The sequence below is a fragment of the Cydia splendana genome, chromosome 7 (genome assembly GCF_910591565.1).
Source record: "Cydia splendana chromosome 7, ilCydSple1.2, whole genome shotgun sequence".
NCBI lineage: Eukaryota > Metazoa > Arthropoda > Insecta > Lepidoptera > Tortricidae > Cydia > Cydia splendana.
Genome location: NC_085966.1, coordinates 18,499,487 through 18,514,626, shown reverse-complemented (window position 1 = coordinate 18,514,626; position 15,140 = coordinate 18,499,487). Strand labels below are relative to the sequence as shown.

Sequence of the window (15,140 nt, the reverse complement as noted above, 5' to 3'; positions counted from 1 at the left end):
TTAACCGGTAACATATCAAAATGTATTTTGCTCAGCCACCCGTTGACCACGAACGCTGTAAAGGTTTCAAAACGTCGGGATGTATTATAAATTATATGCGATATAATCCGTTTGCATACTGCCGCTACTCGCCGACTGTGTGAACGCCGCTCGCGAGCATGGCGTCTTCCGTGAAGAGAAGTATGAGTTGTAGGCCATCGGCGAAGGATCTAGCACTAATGTCAACTGACAATTGAGACATACATAAAGTCTTACTTAGAAATGGTCATGTAGATGAGCTCCAAATGCTCCGGGTCGTTAACAAGCGACAGCCCCACTCCGTGGATCGCGAAGATGATCTCCATGTCAACTATTTCGGCCTCGCCGACTGTGTGAGCGCCGCTCGCGAGCATGGCGTCTTCCGTGAAGAGAAGTATACGCTGTAGGCCGTCCAGGAAGGAGACCCACCACACGCTGTGCTGGCTGTCGATCCTGTCAAGATAATTGTAAATATCAAGTGGGGATTTCGTCAGTAGCGCACCCCCTATGGCGTCAATAAGATGCACAATGACTTTTGGTATACAAAATTTTAATTTAAAAACAGAGTTTAAAGTTAGTAAATTGTTTCACATTTTGCTTTCATGAGAGAGTGAGAGGCACTGACATTGGACAAAGAAATTGCACATCAGATCACAATTCAAATAATTCGACAACACGCGAGAAACGCCTATAAGGGTGGTATTCCACTTGTCCATGATCTTCGACCAATGTGCATTGCGTCTTACATTTTTTAAGCGTTACACATTGGACTAAGATCATGAACTAGTGGAATACCACCCTAAGGTTGAACACATGACAGAAATATACCCACATACATAATTATAGTAGAGGTATTTGGCTGGGTCTAGTGAATTGACAAAAAGTTTACGTAACAGGGTCATTCTCGCATTTCGTGCAAATCGGTATTATTTGCAATTTACCAAAAATGTGATGGTGTTTTCGAATATCTGTTAATGCAAGGTTGTAAGGTTGTAACATAGGACCTAAAGTACATTGGCCCGCCATGAATAATTCTAAAAAGGTGGTTATTTTCTTTATATTTACAATTAACCCCCACTATTTTCATTCCTCTCTGCATGTAACGCGTGAACTTAAACTTTGACCTCCATTTGAACCTTAAGATACTAAAAATAGAAAACTTGTTGTTGGTTCAGTAAACAAGTAATTTAGTTACATTTTATATCCTATAATATTATACGCTAAGAAATTAACAATAAAACTATACAGCCTTATAAGTGATGGTCCAAGCAATTTCATCATTACCGACGCGAGAAATGGATTAGCTATATTTTGCTATATAGCAAGGGTATATAGCACTCCCGCGGATACAACACATTGTTCGTCAGTCAGTTGGCCGCGTGCTACCACAGCGGTCGTCCGTATGTTGCTTTTGACGAAAATACCTACGTTCTCTCGTGTCGGGAAGGAGTGTGGTTCAGATAAATCTTCATCGCCATCTAGTGATTTATACAGTAAGTACCAATTGTACATTATTAAAATTATACCTAATTGATGTGTTTTAGGGTTGCCTTTCGTGTGGCTTATTCTGCGAAATCAAGGTCTGATATCAACCGACCTAGGCGACGAAAACTTCCAAAACTTCATTCATATCTGTTTCATTCATTTCTTTTCCTTCCAATTTTGCCAGGGAAGGTAATGAACGAATTTAGAAGGTAATGATAATGTATTTGAGGCAGTGCATTTAATGGAAAGAGGGTTAAGTTATTATAAATAGAATGTTGGTATAAGCATTTAAAACTGTATGTAATAATATATAGGGGAGCCCAACTGGTGATTTTTTGGATTTAACTAGAGCGCAGTAGATTAACATAATCTGCCGCTCTACATATAATACCAGACCGCACTCAAGGACTGTGCTGAGAAATTTGACACGTTACTAAGAGACTAAGTGAGTTGGAATCATCTGATACCTGTCGACGATAAGGTAGAGAATGGGGCAAATGTTTGGAATAAAGGGCAGAAACTACAGAAACATAAACACAGGCCGATAAGCAATAATAGTGCCTCCGCCGTCAAAAGCGACAATTCCCAATCCGTGCGTGATAAATCTCAGAAAACTGATACCAGCAGTAAAAAGCGGTGTAAAATCCCTCTCAGGGCGGTGGACCATCGCAAGTTCATCCATCTGTGGAATATAGCTTGAGGATCGGAGGACATACGGGCATATCTGCTGTTATTCATGGTGCACTGTCGATGAACTTAAACTCAAAGGGGACTCCAAGACTTTCAAAATAGGAGTACCCTCGACAATGTATGAATCCCGTTTATTTCCAACTATGTAGCCCGATAATCGTGGTCATTTCGTATATCCAACGTCAATGGGAGTCAGACAAAAACCAACCAGTAATACTTAGTTCGGAATCCTGATTTGAAACCTTCACTGGATCTAATTTACCAAAATATAAGGGGTCTTAACACCAAAGTAAGTTTTTCGGGCTTCTATGCTGTTGGTCGAGACTACTTAGGTACCTGCATATATTAAGAAAGGGGTGTTTAGAGCATTTGAATGGTCCAATACACTCAATGCTTAATCTGGTACCTACTCTCCACAAGTACATATCCTCACCATTGGAACATTTTACGGGTAAGACCGATCCCAAAGTCAAGGTATTCTTTTCTTTCAGCTTTAGCAAAGCTGTTAGAGTCCATACTCCATGGCACGTTGTCGAAACAAGTGAAACCATTATTCCTGTGCAACACTCAGCATGGTTTCAGAGCGAAACGGCCTGTGAAATCTAACCTGACCTTGGTTGACACCATCTCAGAGCATCTGGATATGGGTATCCTGATAGACGTCCTGTAACATATTATGATTTCCGAAAAGCCTTCAATCGTGTGGGTAACGATGTATTCCTACACAAACTAGACTCTATTGGGTTCAATCCACATTTGCTTAACATTTTTGCCAGTTATCTGCGTGATCAACCGCAGTATGCAACGACCAGCATGGCCACTTCGTACCAGATCCGTACCATACTCGTTCTGGTGACAGCCAAGATTCAATCTTGGGGCCTTTCCTATTTGGAATAATGGTCAATGACCTGCCCTCGGTTATCCATAACGCTCGTTGTCTACTCTACGTCGACGATATTAAATTGGTATATTGAGTTGAGAAGGAGGAGGATTGTAAGTTGCTGGAGGATGTTTCATCTCTGTTCCAATGGAGTCGGGATAACAAACTGACTTTTAATGCGGCTAAGTGTCAAGTGTGTAGTTTTAATCAAGCCCTATTTCCTACACATGCTCAATTTTTTCTTGGACCTGAGCCAATAGACTCTTAGATCAATAGACTCTTGTAATAACAAGAGTCGTCTCAGTAAAGGATCTTGCGGTCATATTCGATACGCGGCTAACATTTCACGACCATATCAAAGCACTTGGTACTGTAGCTTCAGTAGATTAGGCTTTGTCACTCGCTACGTCAGAGAATTCCATGACCCTTGCCCCATAAAAGTTTTTTACAATGTTCTGGTCAGAAGCAAGTTGGAGGCGTCATCATTAGCCTGGATCCCTTACGAGTCAACGTACATTCTACTATTGGAAAAGGTCCAAAAGAATTTCCTTAGGATTTATTACCAAAATTTATTTTAGGAACCCTGGGCTTCATTTCTTTGGAGGTGAGGCACAAATTAAGCCTACTACTTTTAGCTTGTTGGGCTTTTCGTGGAGACTCTGGCTGCCTTGAACTATTAGAGAGGCTTGTAAGACTTTTTGTACCGGACATTAGAAATATAACCCTTAGGCTTCTCCTGGTGCATCTCCTGTTGACTCATGAGTGCTTGAGATTTTGCGAGTTTATGGAGCTACGGTGGATGGATTGGCAGTAGAGTGTATTTGGATGTTAATTTTAAATTAAAGTATGTAGTTTCTCAGTGTGTTGGTGACAAGACTGATGTAGTGCTGTGTAATCATTAAATAAATAAACAATACGAAATACGTCTTCAATCACGTCAATTGTGCTTGACAATCGCTACAAGCTAGGTGGTAAATCATAAGTCGCGATTGTCAAGCCGGAGTATTTGTTAAGTCGGCTTGATCGTCTGCACAGCGCTTAAGACACGTGATTTTAATGTTGTTCATTATATTAATGGTGTTCATTTTCGTTAACTAAAGTTTTTTTATTGCGATTTCATAAGTTTGTTTCATTACCCTCCACTGATAAAATTACCATCCATGCCCATTTCATTAGCAGCGCGTAGTTCATTACCACCAGTCTTATTAAATGAAAAGGAATAAGGTTACGAAGGTGCCTAAAAGGTGCATAAAAGTGTCAATAAATGAATCCACAATGCATGAAAACCCAAAAATTTACCATTTAAAAGAAAATTTACAAATCGAGAGAATATCGCCGATTTGCACGAAATGAGATAACGACCCAACATTAGCTTATCTCGCAACATTTGTCTCAAATAATAAACATTGCATGTTAAATAAAAGCTTTTAAAAACTGCTAAAATCATAACCCTTCCCGTAGTCTGATCAAAACAGAGTTTAAAGTTAGCAAGGGCCACTTGCACCATTCACTAACCCGGGGTTAACCGGTTAAACCTGGAGTTACCATGGTTACCAGTACAATTTGACAATGGGTCATAGACTAGGAATCCTCTAGACCGAGTTTAGAGCAATTATTTCATGCAACCGATGATGCCAAAAATGCGGGGTTGCGCGGGACGAGGTGAGCGAAATCCCGTGCCGTGATTGGTCCGTTCAAATACACGGACGTCACACAAAGACACTTTCGACTCGAACATGGAGTAAAATTACCGTAAGCGTGGCAGAGGGGGTAGCGCGACTATGCTCAGTCTGGAGGATGTTTTGTCTGTGTTTTGTGTGGCGCTAACTTACATAAAGTCGCCAATGCCGTCCTGCCTCAGGTCGTTTTCGACCTCCTTCTTGTTGTGTCCCTCGAAGATCAGCACGCGCGGCCCGGCCGGGTTGTCCCACGTGTACAACATCTTCTGCATCGAACCGATTTTTCTGGAATCAAACACAAATTTCAATTTCGTCGTTCATCCTTGTTCAAAACGGAGCTAACATTAGCGTTTCTTACAAGATTCAAATATCAATGGCGGTATTCAAATAAACGTATGTCAAGTTTGCTTGGCCCGGCGTGAACCTGATAGCCTGGAAAAGGCTCTGCTAGTTGGGCTTGTTGAAGGCCATCGAAAACAGGGAGGGATACCCACACGCTGGTTCAACGCCATTCAAGAGGTTACACGCGAGGGGTTCCAGGGTTCCTTAAGGAAGGCAATGAATCGGCCAGGATGGAGAGCACTACAGCGCAGAGCGACTTATGGTGGTCACGACTTTCAGACATGAGGATTCGACTAGGAAGATGTCAAGTTTAACCTTTTGACCGCCATAGACGTCAACTGACTTGCGCGGCTACAGCCCAACCTTCGTGCATTCCGATGAGGTTCACGATGACGCGCCGCGCACGATAGACGTGGAATTCAAAGCGTTAATGTGTGATAATCTAGCCCGTGACAATCTTTTCTCTCAATCCGTCAATTAGTGTTTATTAGAGAAAGAAAAAATACAGAGGTTTTATGATATTTTTAATATTTATATTTATATTTATTTATTTAATAAAGTGCAAGCTTACAGTACTACACCAATTCACTTACACACTAGAAAAATATATACATGTCAGAAACATTCCAAAAAACATGCAAACAGATAAAATGTCAAGGAAGATAAAATTTACAAATTCGGTCAATTAATTAGGTACAATATTTTAGATTTATATAATGTCGACAAAGATAAAATTTACAATTCAGTCAATAACTTACAATATTTAGAATTGAGAAAGAGTCTAGCAGTATTGCATAGGTATGCTAAACTATTAGCGAACATGTCGGCATCTGCGTACTGAGCGAGCATTGAATGTAGGCTCCATAAAGCGCGAGAGGTAGGAGCGTGCCTCGCGTAGCATGTGCGAGCGGAAGGCCGCTGCAACAGGCATGGCCAGCGGCGCGGCGCTACCGCTCCGTCCACATCTTGGGGTATCCTCTTAGGAACTACCAATCCCATCCTCTCCAACACCTCTGGGCTGTCGACTCGATGATGAACGACCGAGAGATAGTGAACTAAGAGTAAGAATTTCCTCCTCAGTTCAAGCGTATCCTGCCCGACCATCCCCGAGACAAAGATGGAGGGATAGAGGTATGGATAGTACCCATAGGCTTTTTTATATAACCAGCGAGCAAATTTGCGCTGTATTCTCTCCAACATTAGAGAGTACTTGTCTTCGTAAGGATCCCAGACATTAGCACCGTACTCTAATTTGCTGCGCACATATGCGTTATATAGAACTTTAGCCACTCCAACATGAAACTGTTTACATATCCGCATAACAAATCCTAAAATTTTACTAGCCTGTTTACTAATATTAATGACATGTGTGTGAAAGTCAAATTTATCCACAAGAATTAAGCTTAAGTCGCGGATTTCGCTAACTCTCTCCAGGGTGACATCAGCTAAACTGTATTGAGTTAGGAGTGGCGAACGTTTGCGTGAGAAAGTTATCACCTTACACTTATTTACATTAAAAGGTAGCCGATTTAACACACTCCACTCAGCTGCAGCATCAATATCAGCCTGCAGAGCCACACTGTCAGGCACACTACTGATACCTCGGAACAGCTTCAGGTCATCAGCAAAAAGGAGGCATTTAGCAGTGCGAGCTACGTCAGGCAAATCATTCACCATAAGGAGAAACAGCGTAGGCCCCAGAGTACTGCCCTGACTTACTCCAGACCGGGTATAGTAATCCTTTGATTCAAAGCCGCTCACCCTGACATACTGTTGCCGGTTGGACATGTAACTCGCGAAGAATTTTAAAAGTTTCGGCGTAAAACCAGCTAGCGCTAGTTTCCCCAACAGAATGTCGTTATCGACCAGGTCGAAGGCCTTCCTGAAATCGAAGTAAGCAGCATCAACCTGGCGTCCCTCATCCATCTCTTTGCAGACATAGTCAGCGAGAGCTACGAGATTAGTTGTTGTAGACCGGGACTTACGGAAACCGTGCTGGCTTGGGTGCAGACAATCAGCCACCTGACGACTTATATGGCGGTTAAGTACCATTTCGAAGACTTTTCCGAACACTGGTAGAACTGCTATGGGTCTAAAAGAGGTAACATCAGTGTCCGGACCTCCCTTAGGAACTGGCGTAACTCTGGTGGTTTTCCAACAATTTGGGTATCTGGATTGATTTAATGAAAGGTTGTACAAGTGCAACAAAGGAATCATTAAGGCAGAGGCACAATCTTTAGCCAAAAATACAGGGATACCATCTGGCCCTCCAGATGAGCGAGGTTTAAGGCACTTAATAGCCATCATGAAGTCAGTCTCACAAACAAAGGGAATTGAGATCGACCTTGAGTCGCTCGAGGAGTAAGCTACACGCGCCGCCGCTGCAGCGTCAAGGCATGGCTTGTCCTGTTGAAACACTGAGCTGAAGTACTTAGCGAAGGCATCCGCAGCACCCTGCCCACTCACTATCTCACCATCAAAACGAAAAGAGTCATCACCGTGATGTCGTTCCCTTTTTTTTGTCCTTAACGTAATCCCAAAACTTTGCCGGACAATTCACAATACTATTTTGGAGATTAATTATGTGTTGCTTATAAGTTTTATCAATTAAGTATTTCACGTGCGCTCCATAATATTTAAACAAATGTCTATTGAAATCTTTGCCCTCACTCCTGAATCGCTTCAAATGGAATGAGGAGTTGCACGTAATGGTCGAAATGCAATGTACTTTGAACTCTAATACAATGTGGTTTAAATTGTCTTTCCTAATGAATTACTTGTTGTTGGCGTTTTTCTTCTTGTAGGAGCAGTAGTTAGTTAGTTAGTTAGTGCTTCTGGGCATTTTCCGCAAATCGACAACCATTGTGACTATTTTGCGTGAAACAAGGTAGTGCTACTCTAACCACCCCAGCTCCTCCATGAAGCCTACAATGTTTTCAGGTTGCTGACTGCCTCTTTTAGTGTGCTCGGAGTCCCTAGGTCTAGGTATTTGTAGGAGCAGTAACATCAGGGGGTAGATAAGCAATCCCGAAGCGTGCTCACAAGACTTTGAACTCTATTACAATGAGGTTAAAGTCGTTTATAAGTCGATTTTATAATAGAACACTCACTTGCTATTGACGTTTTCCTTCTCATAAACAGTGACGGTGTAGGGACAGTAGTTACTGGACAATGCAGGAGCGTGCCCACAAAACTTTGAACTCTAATACAATGAGGTTAAAGTCGTTTATAAGTCAGTTTTATAGTAGAATGCCCCACAGCGTATAATAGAGCGTGCCCACAAGACTTTGAACTCTAATACAATGAGGTTAAAGTCGTTTATTAGTCGGTTTTATAATAGAACACTCACTTGCTATTGACGTTTTCCTTCTCATAAACCGTGACGGTGTAGGGACAGTAGTTGATGAGTAAAGCCGGGGCGTGTCCGTCGCGGTACTGGCGGACCGTGATGTAAGTGCCGCCTTCGCTGAGCTGCACTTCCACGTGTAGTCCACCGTACTGGAAGATAAGAAGGAAAGTAGAAATACATTCATTTTAACGTCACAACATAGATGAAAAAAAGAACGAAAAGCATGCAGACATAAAAGACATTTGGACGCTAAAATAGGATCCCCACTCAGCATAATGCCGCGGCAAACCATGGCGCTGGTTATCTGTGGGGACCGGACTTAACACATTCAATACCACTAAGTGCTACGGGTTACGCTCGTAGCGCGTAGCCACGGTTTCGTCGTATGTAGCGCGTAGTCGCTACGAACAGTGTACCCGACAGTCGGGTTCTTGGTGTTGAATGTGTTAATCTAAAGTTGATGGCGACACGTATGCCAACGACACACAAATAAATTTACATTGATATAAAAAACACAAACATTATTATTTATATAACACAAACATAATTATTTATTGACAACAATAAGATAAGATTGTTTTTCTAATCAGAGCAAAATTTATTTAAAATTTTTAAAAATGTTATAACATAACTATTAAAGTGACATAACTAATAACGACGATATTTATAATACATATACTACATGTTCCCTCATCCAGACTCGGGTTCGATACTAACCCTGGGCACTGGAGGCCATGGTCACTTTTTCTCTCGTATATGACATACATTTGAGTTTCGTATATGACATATATTTATGACTTTACCTGATTGTTAAGTTTTAAGCAGGAGCTGTGTTGCTCGGTGTACAGGAACGGTGCGGTTATGTCCTTGGTGCCGGCAACACGCAGTATAAGAAGCTTTTCATCTTTTTCTACAACGGGCCACAGGGGGGCGCTCGAGTTCTTTTCCACCTATAACAACATCAGAGTCATTACCAATCTGAAATACTAGGTTTATGAAAAGCTTCGCAGATGTGACACATCTTAGTATAGGATATAGGAAATATTAGGATTAAAATTGACCCGTTTCACCCGAGGAATACGCTAGATGACAGGTTTTTATTCATAGGCCACAAAAAATAAATGCAATTAGCCCCGATGCAAATTAGTTCGTCTAGCTCCACACAACAATTTTGTTTATTCTAATAAATTTTACACATGAACATAAAATGACCCAGTAATGGGAACCATAATAGTAATGTTTAATCTAGTTTATTTTGATCGTATATAAATTTGCATGAGACTTTCATTGCTGAAAAAATGTACTTTTCAAAAACGTTGTCCAAATCATATTGTTCTCTCCTACAGCACTGCTGTATGCATGGGCTCGAAACAAAATTGTCAGTACATTGGCAGAGTCGTGTTGCTTTCCCTAGTAATAGTCCTTTTCACATCTGTTATTTTTTTTTCTTTCAGTACAAACGGTATTTCTTGTATTTGGATTTAGTTATTGTAGAATAATACCATATAAATTAAACTACATTAGTATAAGCATTAAATATTAGTGATTTTTAAATTAAAACATTATTTTTGTACAAACGCGAGAACCTCAAAAAATGGTCTGGCTAGACGAAAACATATGCATCGGGGCTCGTAATGATTAAAAATAAATAACCAAATAGAAAACAATAAGAGGCATGCTAAGTGGTGTTAAGAACCCGGGGTATATGTGTTACCTCTTTCCACGGGTCAGCTGAACGGTGCTGCTCCTGATACTCGATGCCGAAGGCCGCCTCGTTAATGATAAGGAAGTATGGCGTGAAGATCACCATCTTGGTCAGACTGTTGAACGACAACTGATTCGTCACGGCCACCTAAAAGGGAAAGTTAAATTAGATTTATTATAACACACATGCCTTATGAAGTCATTACAAAACATCAACCTGATGGCCAGTTTCAACACTATTCGTAACATTACAATTGTTTTATATGTATAGTAGTATTGTATCCCTGGTAAGACCTCCCAAATATAACTTATCGGAATCCTCACCGAAATATAACCTGTTCGCGGCCTTTTCTTTGACTAAAAAAATTTTTATACGTGTTGGATGGCAATTGCTCCTCAATCCAACGGAGCGACAGCTGACGTTCACGACACATCATTGTTTTTTTTTTATACCACATCGGTGGCAAACAAGCATACGGCCCGCCTGATGGTAAGCAGTCACCGTAGCCTATGGACGCCTGCAACTCCAGAGGTGTTACATGCGCGTTGCCGACCTTTTAAAAACCTGTACACTCCTTTTTTGAAGAACCCCATACTGTAGACCCTCGGGAAAACCTCGGAAGGGAGCTAATTCCACAGCCGGAGCGTCCGCGGGAGGAAATTCCTCTTAAATCGCACAGTACGCGATCATTTAGGTTCTAGGGTGTGAGGATGAACACCCTGCCGACGGCGAGCGGTGCGGTGATAGAAAGCGGCCGTTGGCATCATGTCAAATAGTTCCTCAGAGCACAGCCCATTGTACAAGCGGTAGAACACACACAAGGAGGCAAAATCTCTCCTTAGACTTAAAGGTTCAATACCGCTTGTGAGTTTGGGATCATCGACGATTCGTACAGCGCGCCTTTCGACTGAGTCGAAGGGTCCAAGCTGGCATCCAGGTGCTCCTGCCCAAAGGTGACAGTAGTACTCCATATGGGGTCAGACTTGCGATTTATAAAGCAGCAGTCTTTGCCCCGGAGTAAAGTATCGCCTCGCTTTATTGAGCACACCGAGTTTTTTGGATGCCAGCGCAGCCTTACCTTCCAGGTGGCTTCGGAATTGGACGTCACTGGAGATGTCAACACCGAGGATCCCAATACTCCCTGACATGGTAAGGGCTGTGCCTTGGAACTGTGGGACCACAGTAAATGGGGTTTTCTTAGCGGTGAACGCGCAAACTTGTGTCTTGGTGGGGTTGAATCGCACTAAATTGTCCCGACCCCACACCGAAACTCTGGATAGAGTGCTCTCAATGTCCGACACAAGCTTTTCACGACTCTCCAGCACCACAGAACGAGGGATATTGACACGGCCTGTGTAATAGGCATCCCCAGTACTGTCGTCCGCACAGCAATGAATGTCATCGATAGACAACATGTCATTGATTGACATCATGATATATCCCCAGGTCCACTTTACAAGTTATCGTTCGGAAGGAAATAACTGACATAATATGTACCTAGCGCAGAGTCTACTAACTTCTCACGGACCGTCTAATATAAGTAATTTGGTAGTATTGTGTACCTGGTAAGACCTGACCTCATGTCCGCAAGTAATAGCTACCTATACCCCAGAGCTTCCAGGCATAACTTATATTTTACTATGCAATAGGCCCCTGATGGCAGCCTTCATGACTAGAAATGTTTATATTCTCTACTTGTAGATGGTTACTGCTCCTCAATCCAACGGAGCAGCAGCTGACGTCTACGAAACTTCATGATACGTCTCCAAACGTACGTTACGAGCTATAGCACGGATGGAAAATCTGTAGCTGGCCCGCTGTTATGGATAGATTTGTACTAGTATTGTATACCTGATAAGACCTGCCCTCATGTCGGCAAGTAATAACTCCAGAGCTCCCAGGCACGTCCAGAGAGAACTTCTCCGACCACTCGCCAAAGTCTATCCTGATGGCCGCCTTCTTCTTGCCGAAGAAGTTCTTGGCTCGGAACGAGAACAGGATAGGTTCCTTGTATTCCTTAGGGTGGAATATAACGTTGCCCGTCTCGTCCACGTTCTGAAAATAAATGTTATGTTACTTTTAAAGTATTGATATTTAAGTGTAGCGCCAAGGATATTCTAAAGCAAAGCTCCGTTTGTGAAACCTGTTGCTCCGAAAACTGGCTAACACTTGTATCTTTGGTAGTGACACAAAGTATTATACAAAGAAGCGCCACGCTAAAATTTTAATGGTTTTAAGCAGATATAACAATACATGCATACATTTTATTACTTAAATATTTTTAAAAAACATCTCTGACATTCGAGGAATTATGTATTAGTAATGCTCTTTCTATTTTTTTTTCTAGACTGTCTATGATAATCTATGGTTTATTGTTTTAATAATATAGCTGGTTGTTGGTGGGATAATGCCAATATTTTATACAATTTCATATAAGCAATACTTACTAGTCTTACTAATATACGCTTTAAAGACATCCATATACCCATGCAAAACATGCAGTTAAAATAAAAATTCTAAATTTATTCCAATCTACTTAAAGCTAATATTATAAAGTGCATTATGTGATCAAATTAAATAATATATGTTCTACAGTAGGGTCATAAGTAATCCATTAATTAAACAGTTAACGCCAAAACCCAAATAAACCCTAATGTTATCACAATCTTAAGTCTAATTTTAAGAAGTTACAAGAATTTACAATTTCTTACTCTTACAACGATAGCCGATTCTGGAACCTTCTGCAGAATTTCGTAAATTTTAATACATATACTTATCATAATCGGAGATGTTAATACCACAATTAGTCCGTTTTTTACCAGCGTAATATTTAAGGTTTTAAGGATTGAAGTAGAAATTTATATATACAGTCGATGATTAAATTTACTTATCACTTCTCACCATGATCGCATGAGACTTTCCCCTTTGCTTCGTAGATCGACAAATACCATTAAACATTAATAAACCAAACTTGCAGCGACATGACGTCCGTAAAGTGTGTTTATTATTTTACGTATTGATAGCTCGATGAGTAAGTCTACATCAAACATGTCTATAAAAATATGATTTAAGAGCCCATCAACGTACACACTAGCGCCACTGCTAAATAATCTTGATTATTTAAATTTAACGACAGGTATTTAAAAAGAGTATGTTGCTGGATTCGTCGAACTAGGACCTCAAAACAAAAACGGCCGTTTTAACTTTTGACGCATAAATAGATTGACGAATCCAGCAACATAAAAACTAGTTTGATGTATTCAAAAGGTACTAAAATACACAATACAGTACGTAGCGGCCCCCTTTTTAAATACCTGACGTAAAATTTAAATAGTCACGATTAATTAGCAGTGGCGCTAGTGTGCACGTTGATGGGCTCTTAAATGTAAATCCAAGAGCTAATTAATAATTGTAGAAAAGGTGTACAGTCAAAAAAGATTCGTACTCCGTATTTGACTGTCGAGTTCTGGAGATGACAATGGCACTATACGACGCCAATGACGCTATAGGTGGCTTTCCATCGTAGAAGGGTCCTTATGCACATGAAATATAAGGACCCTTCTCTGATAGAGAGCCACATATAACCAGAGTTACAGCACAATGTACGGGGCCGAACAGCGACTCCTACTTTAGTTGTCAAATTAGATGCACGACTTTTTCTTACATCTTCTTTCTACTATTAACCCTTTGAATGCCACTCCAAACGTGCGCAGAGCGTCATCGTCATCATCGTCGTCGGAATGCATGAAGGTTGATATTGTGCTGTAACTGCGCGCGTCATTTGACGTCTTTTTGATGCAAATGCAAGTTTTAGCTCGATTCAAACATTTTGTAACTTTCTTATAGACATGTTCAAATTTTGTCCACCCAAACCGACAAACACAAAACCCAATCCCGTTAAAATAACGACCCAAAAAACTAAGTAAACAGTGCCGCGAGTGATCGGTATTTACATTCTGAAGCACCACTCACCGGCATGCAGCAGTGTCGGCTAAGCAACTTACTGCAACATGACAGTTTCATCTGTAATCATCATATGTGGATTATAAAACATACGTTAAATTTGACATTACACATTGCCTCCCCAATTCCTGCTAACAGATCTCTTCTGAGCTGTAATTGAAAGAAAATATTTCAAAATTCCAATGTATGGTTGTTGCAAATATATTATAATACCAGTATATTTGAATGTTTCTTAATCTTATTATCGTCGATTGCAGAATCGCATACCTGTTTTTGTTATGTTTCTATGTTACTAATGTTTATTTGAATTTATTTGTTTTTATTGCTCAAAATGCACGAAAATATTGAGTGCGAATTATCATGTGACCCTACTGAGCATGCTAACACCATACTAAAACTATTACAAATATGACTTACAAGATGCTAAAAAAACTAGATACAGATAAAATAGTATACCTACATGCACAGCGCAACTTCACCAAAGATGACTGAAGATAAATGTATCAATCCATATTTTATTTAAATCGTCTAGGAATAAAACCAATTCTAGACTTTCTCAAACGTTAGTACAGAAATTCCATAAAAAGCTACGCTGAATTTCAAATGCTAAGTGAAGCAAAAAATAATAACACTGTTGTTAGGTTGGATACCTTATTGGGTGTGCTGGTCTCTTTTTCCGCTTTCTTTGATTTCTGCAATCAATATGTGCCAATGGTTTTGGTGTCAATAGCAAACTACGTAAGGATCGTACTAATCACCGTTTGAAGGATAAATAGACACCGAAATACAATACAGTTAAAGGAGAATTCTATTTAAGTGCCCGGAACAAAATAGAGTGTATATTGTATAACATTATATGGGGCATTATCTAAGAAAAGGGATCTTATTGTCGATGGCGCTTACGTCGCACAGCGTCGCGCGGCATTGTACTTATGTCGGAGCATCGTTAATAATGGCGTAAGCGCCATCGACATTAAGATCCCTTTTCATAGATAACGTCACACATATCAATGTATTTTTATCGTAAAT

The 15,140-nt window shown here is 40.6% G+C and overlaps 1 protein-coding gene across 1 annotated transcript in view; it reads right to left on the bottom strand.

The window, feature by feature from the left end:
• The window catches only part of LOC134792417 (intermembrane lipid transfer protein Vps13), a 106,889-nt gene that overhangs the window by 22,649 nt on the left and 69,100 nt on the right, over positions 1-15,140 (bottom strand). Inside the window, exons 43-50 of the mRNA XM_063763715.1 lie at positions 14,762-14,803; positions 14,121-14,171; positions 12,000-12,203; positions 10,158-10,295; positions 9,247-9,393; positions 8,444-8,592; positions 4,906-5,037; positions 256-471 (exon numbers count right to left, since the gene is read on the bottom strand). Coding sequence (XP_063619785.1) covers positions 256-471; positions 4,906-5,037; positions 8,444-8,592; positions 9,247-9,393; positions 10,158-10,295; positions 12,000-12,203; positions 14,121-14,171; positions 14,762-14,803 — 1,079 coding nt within the window. The remainder of the gene's footprint in view (positions 1-255; positions 472-4,905; positions 5,038-8,443; positions 8,593-9,246; positions 9,394-10,157; positions 10,296-11,999; positions 12,204-14,120; positions 14,172-14,761; positions 14,804-15,140) is intronic.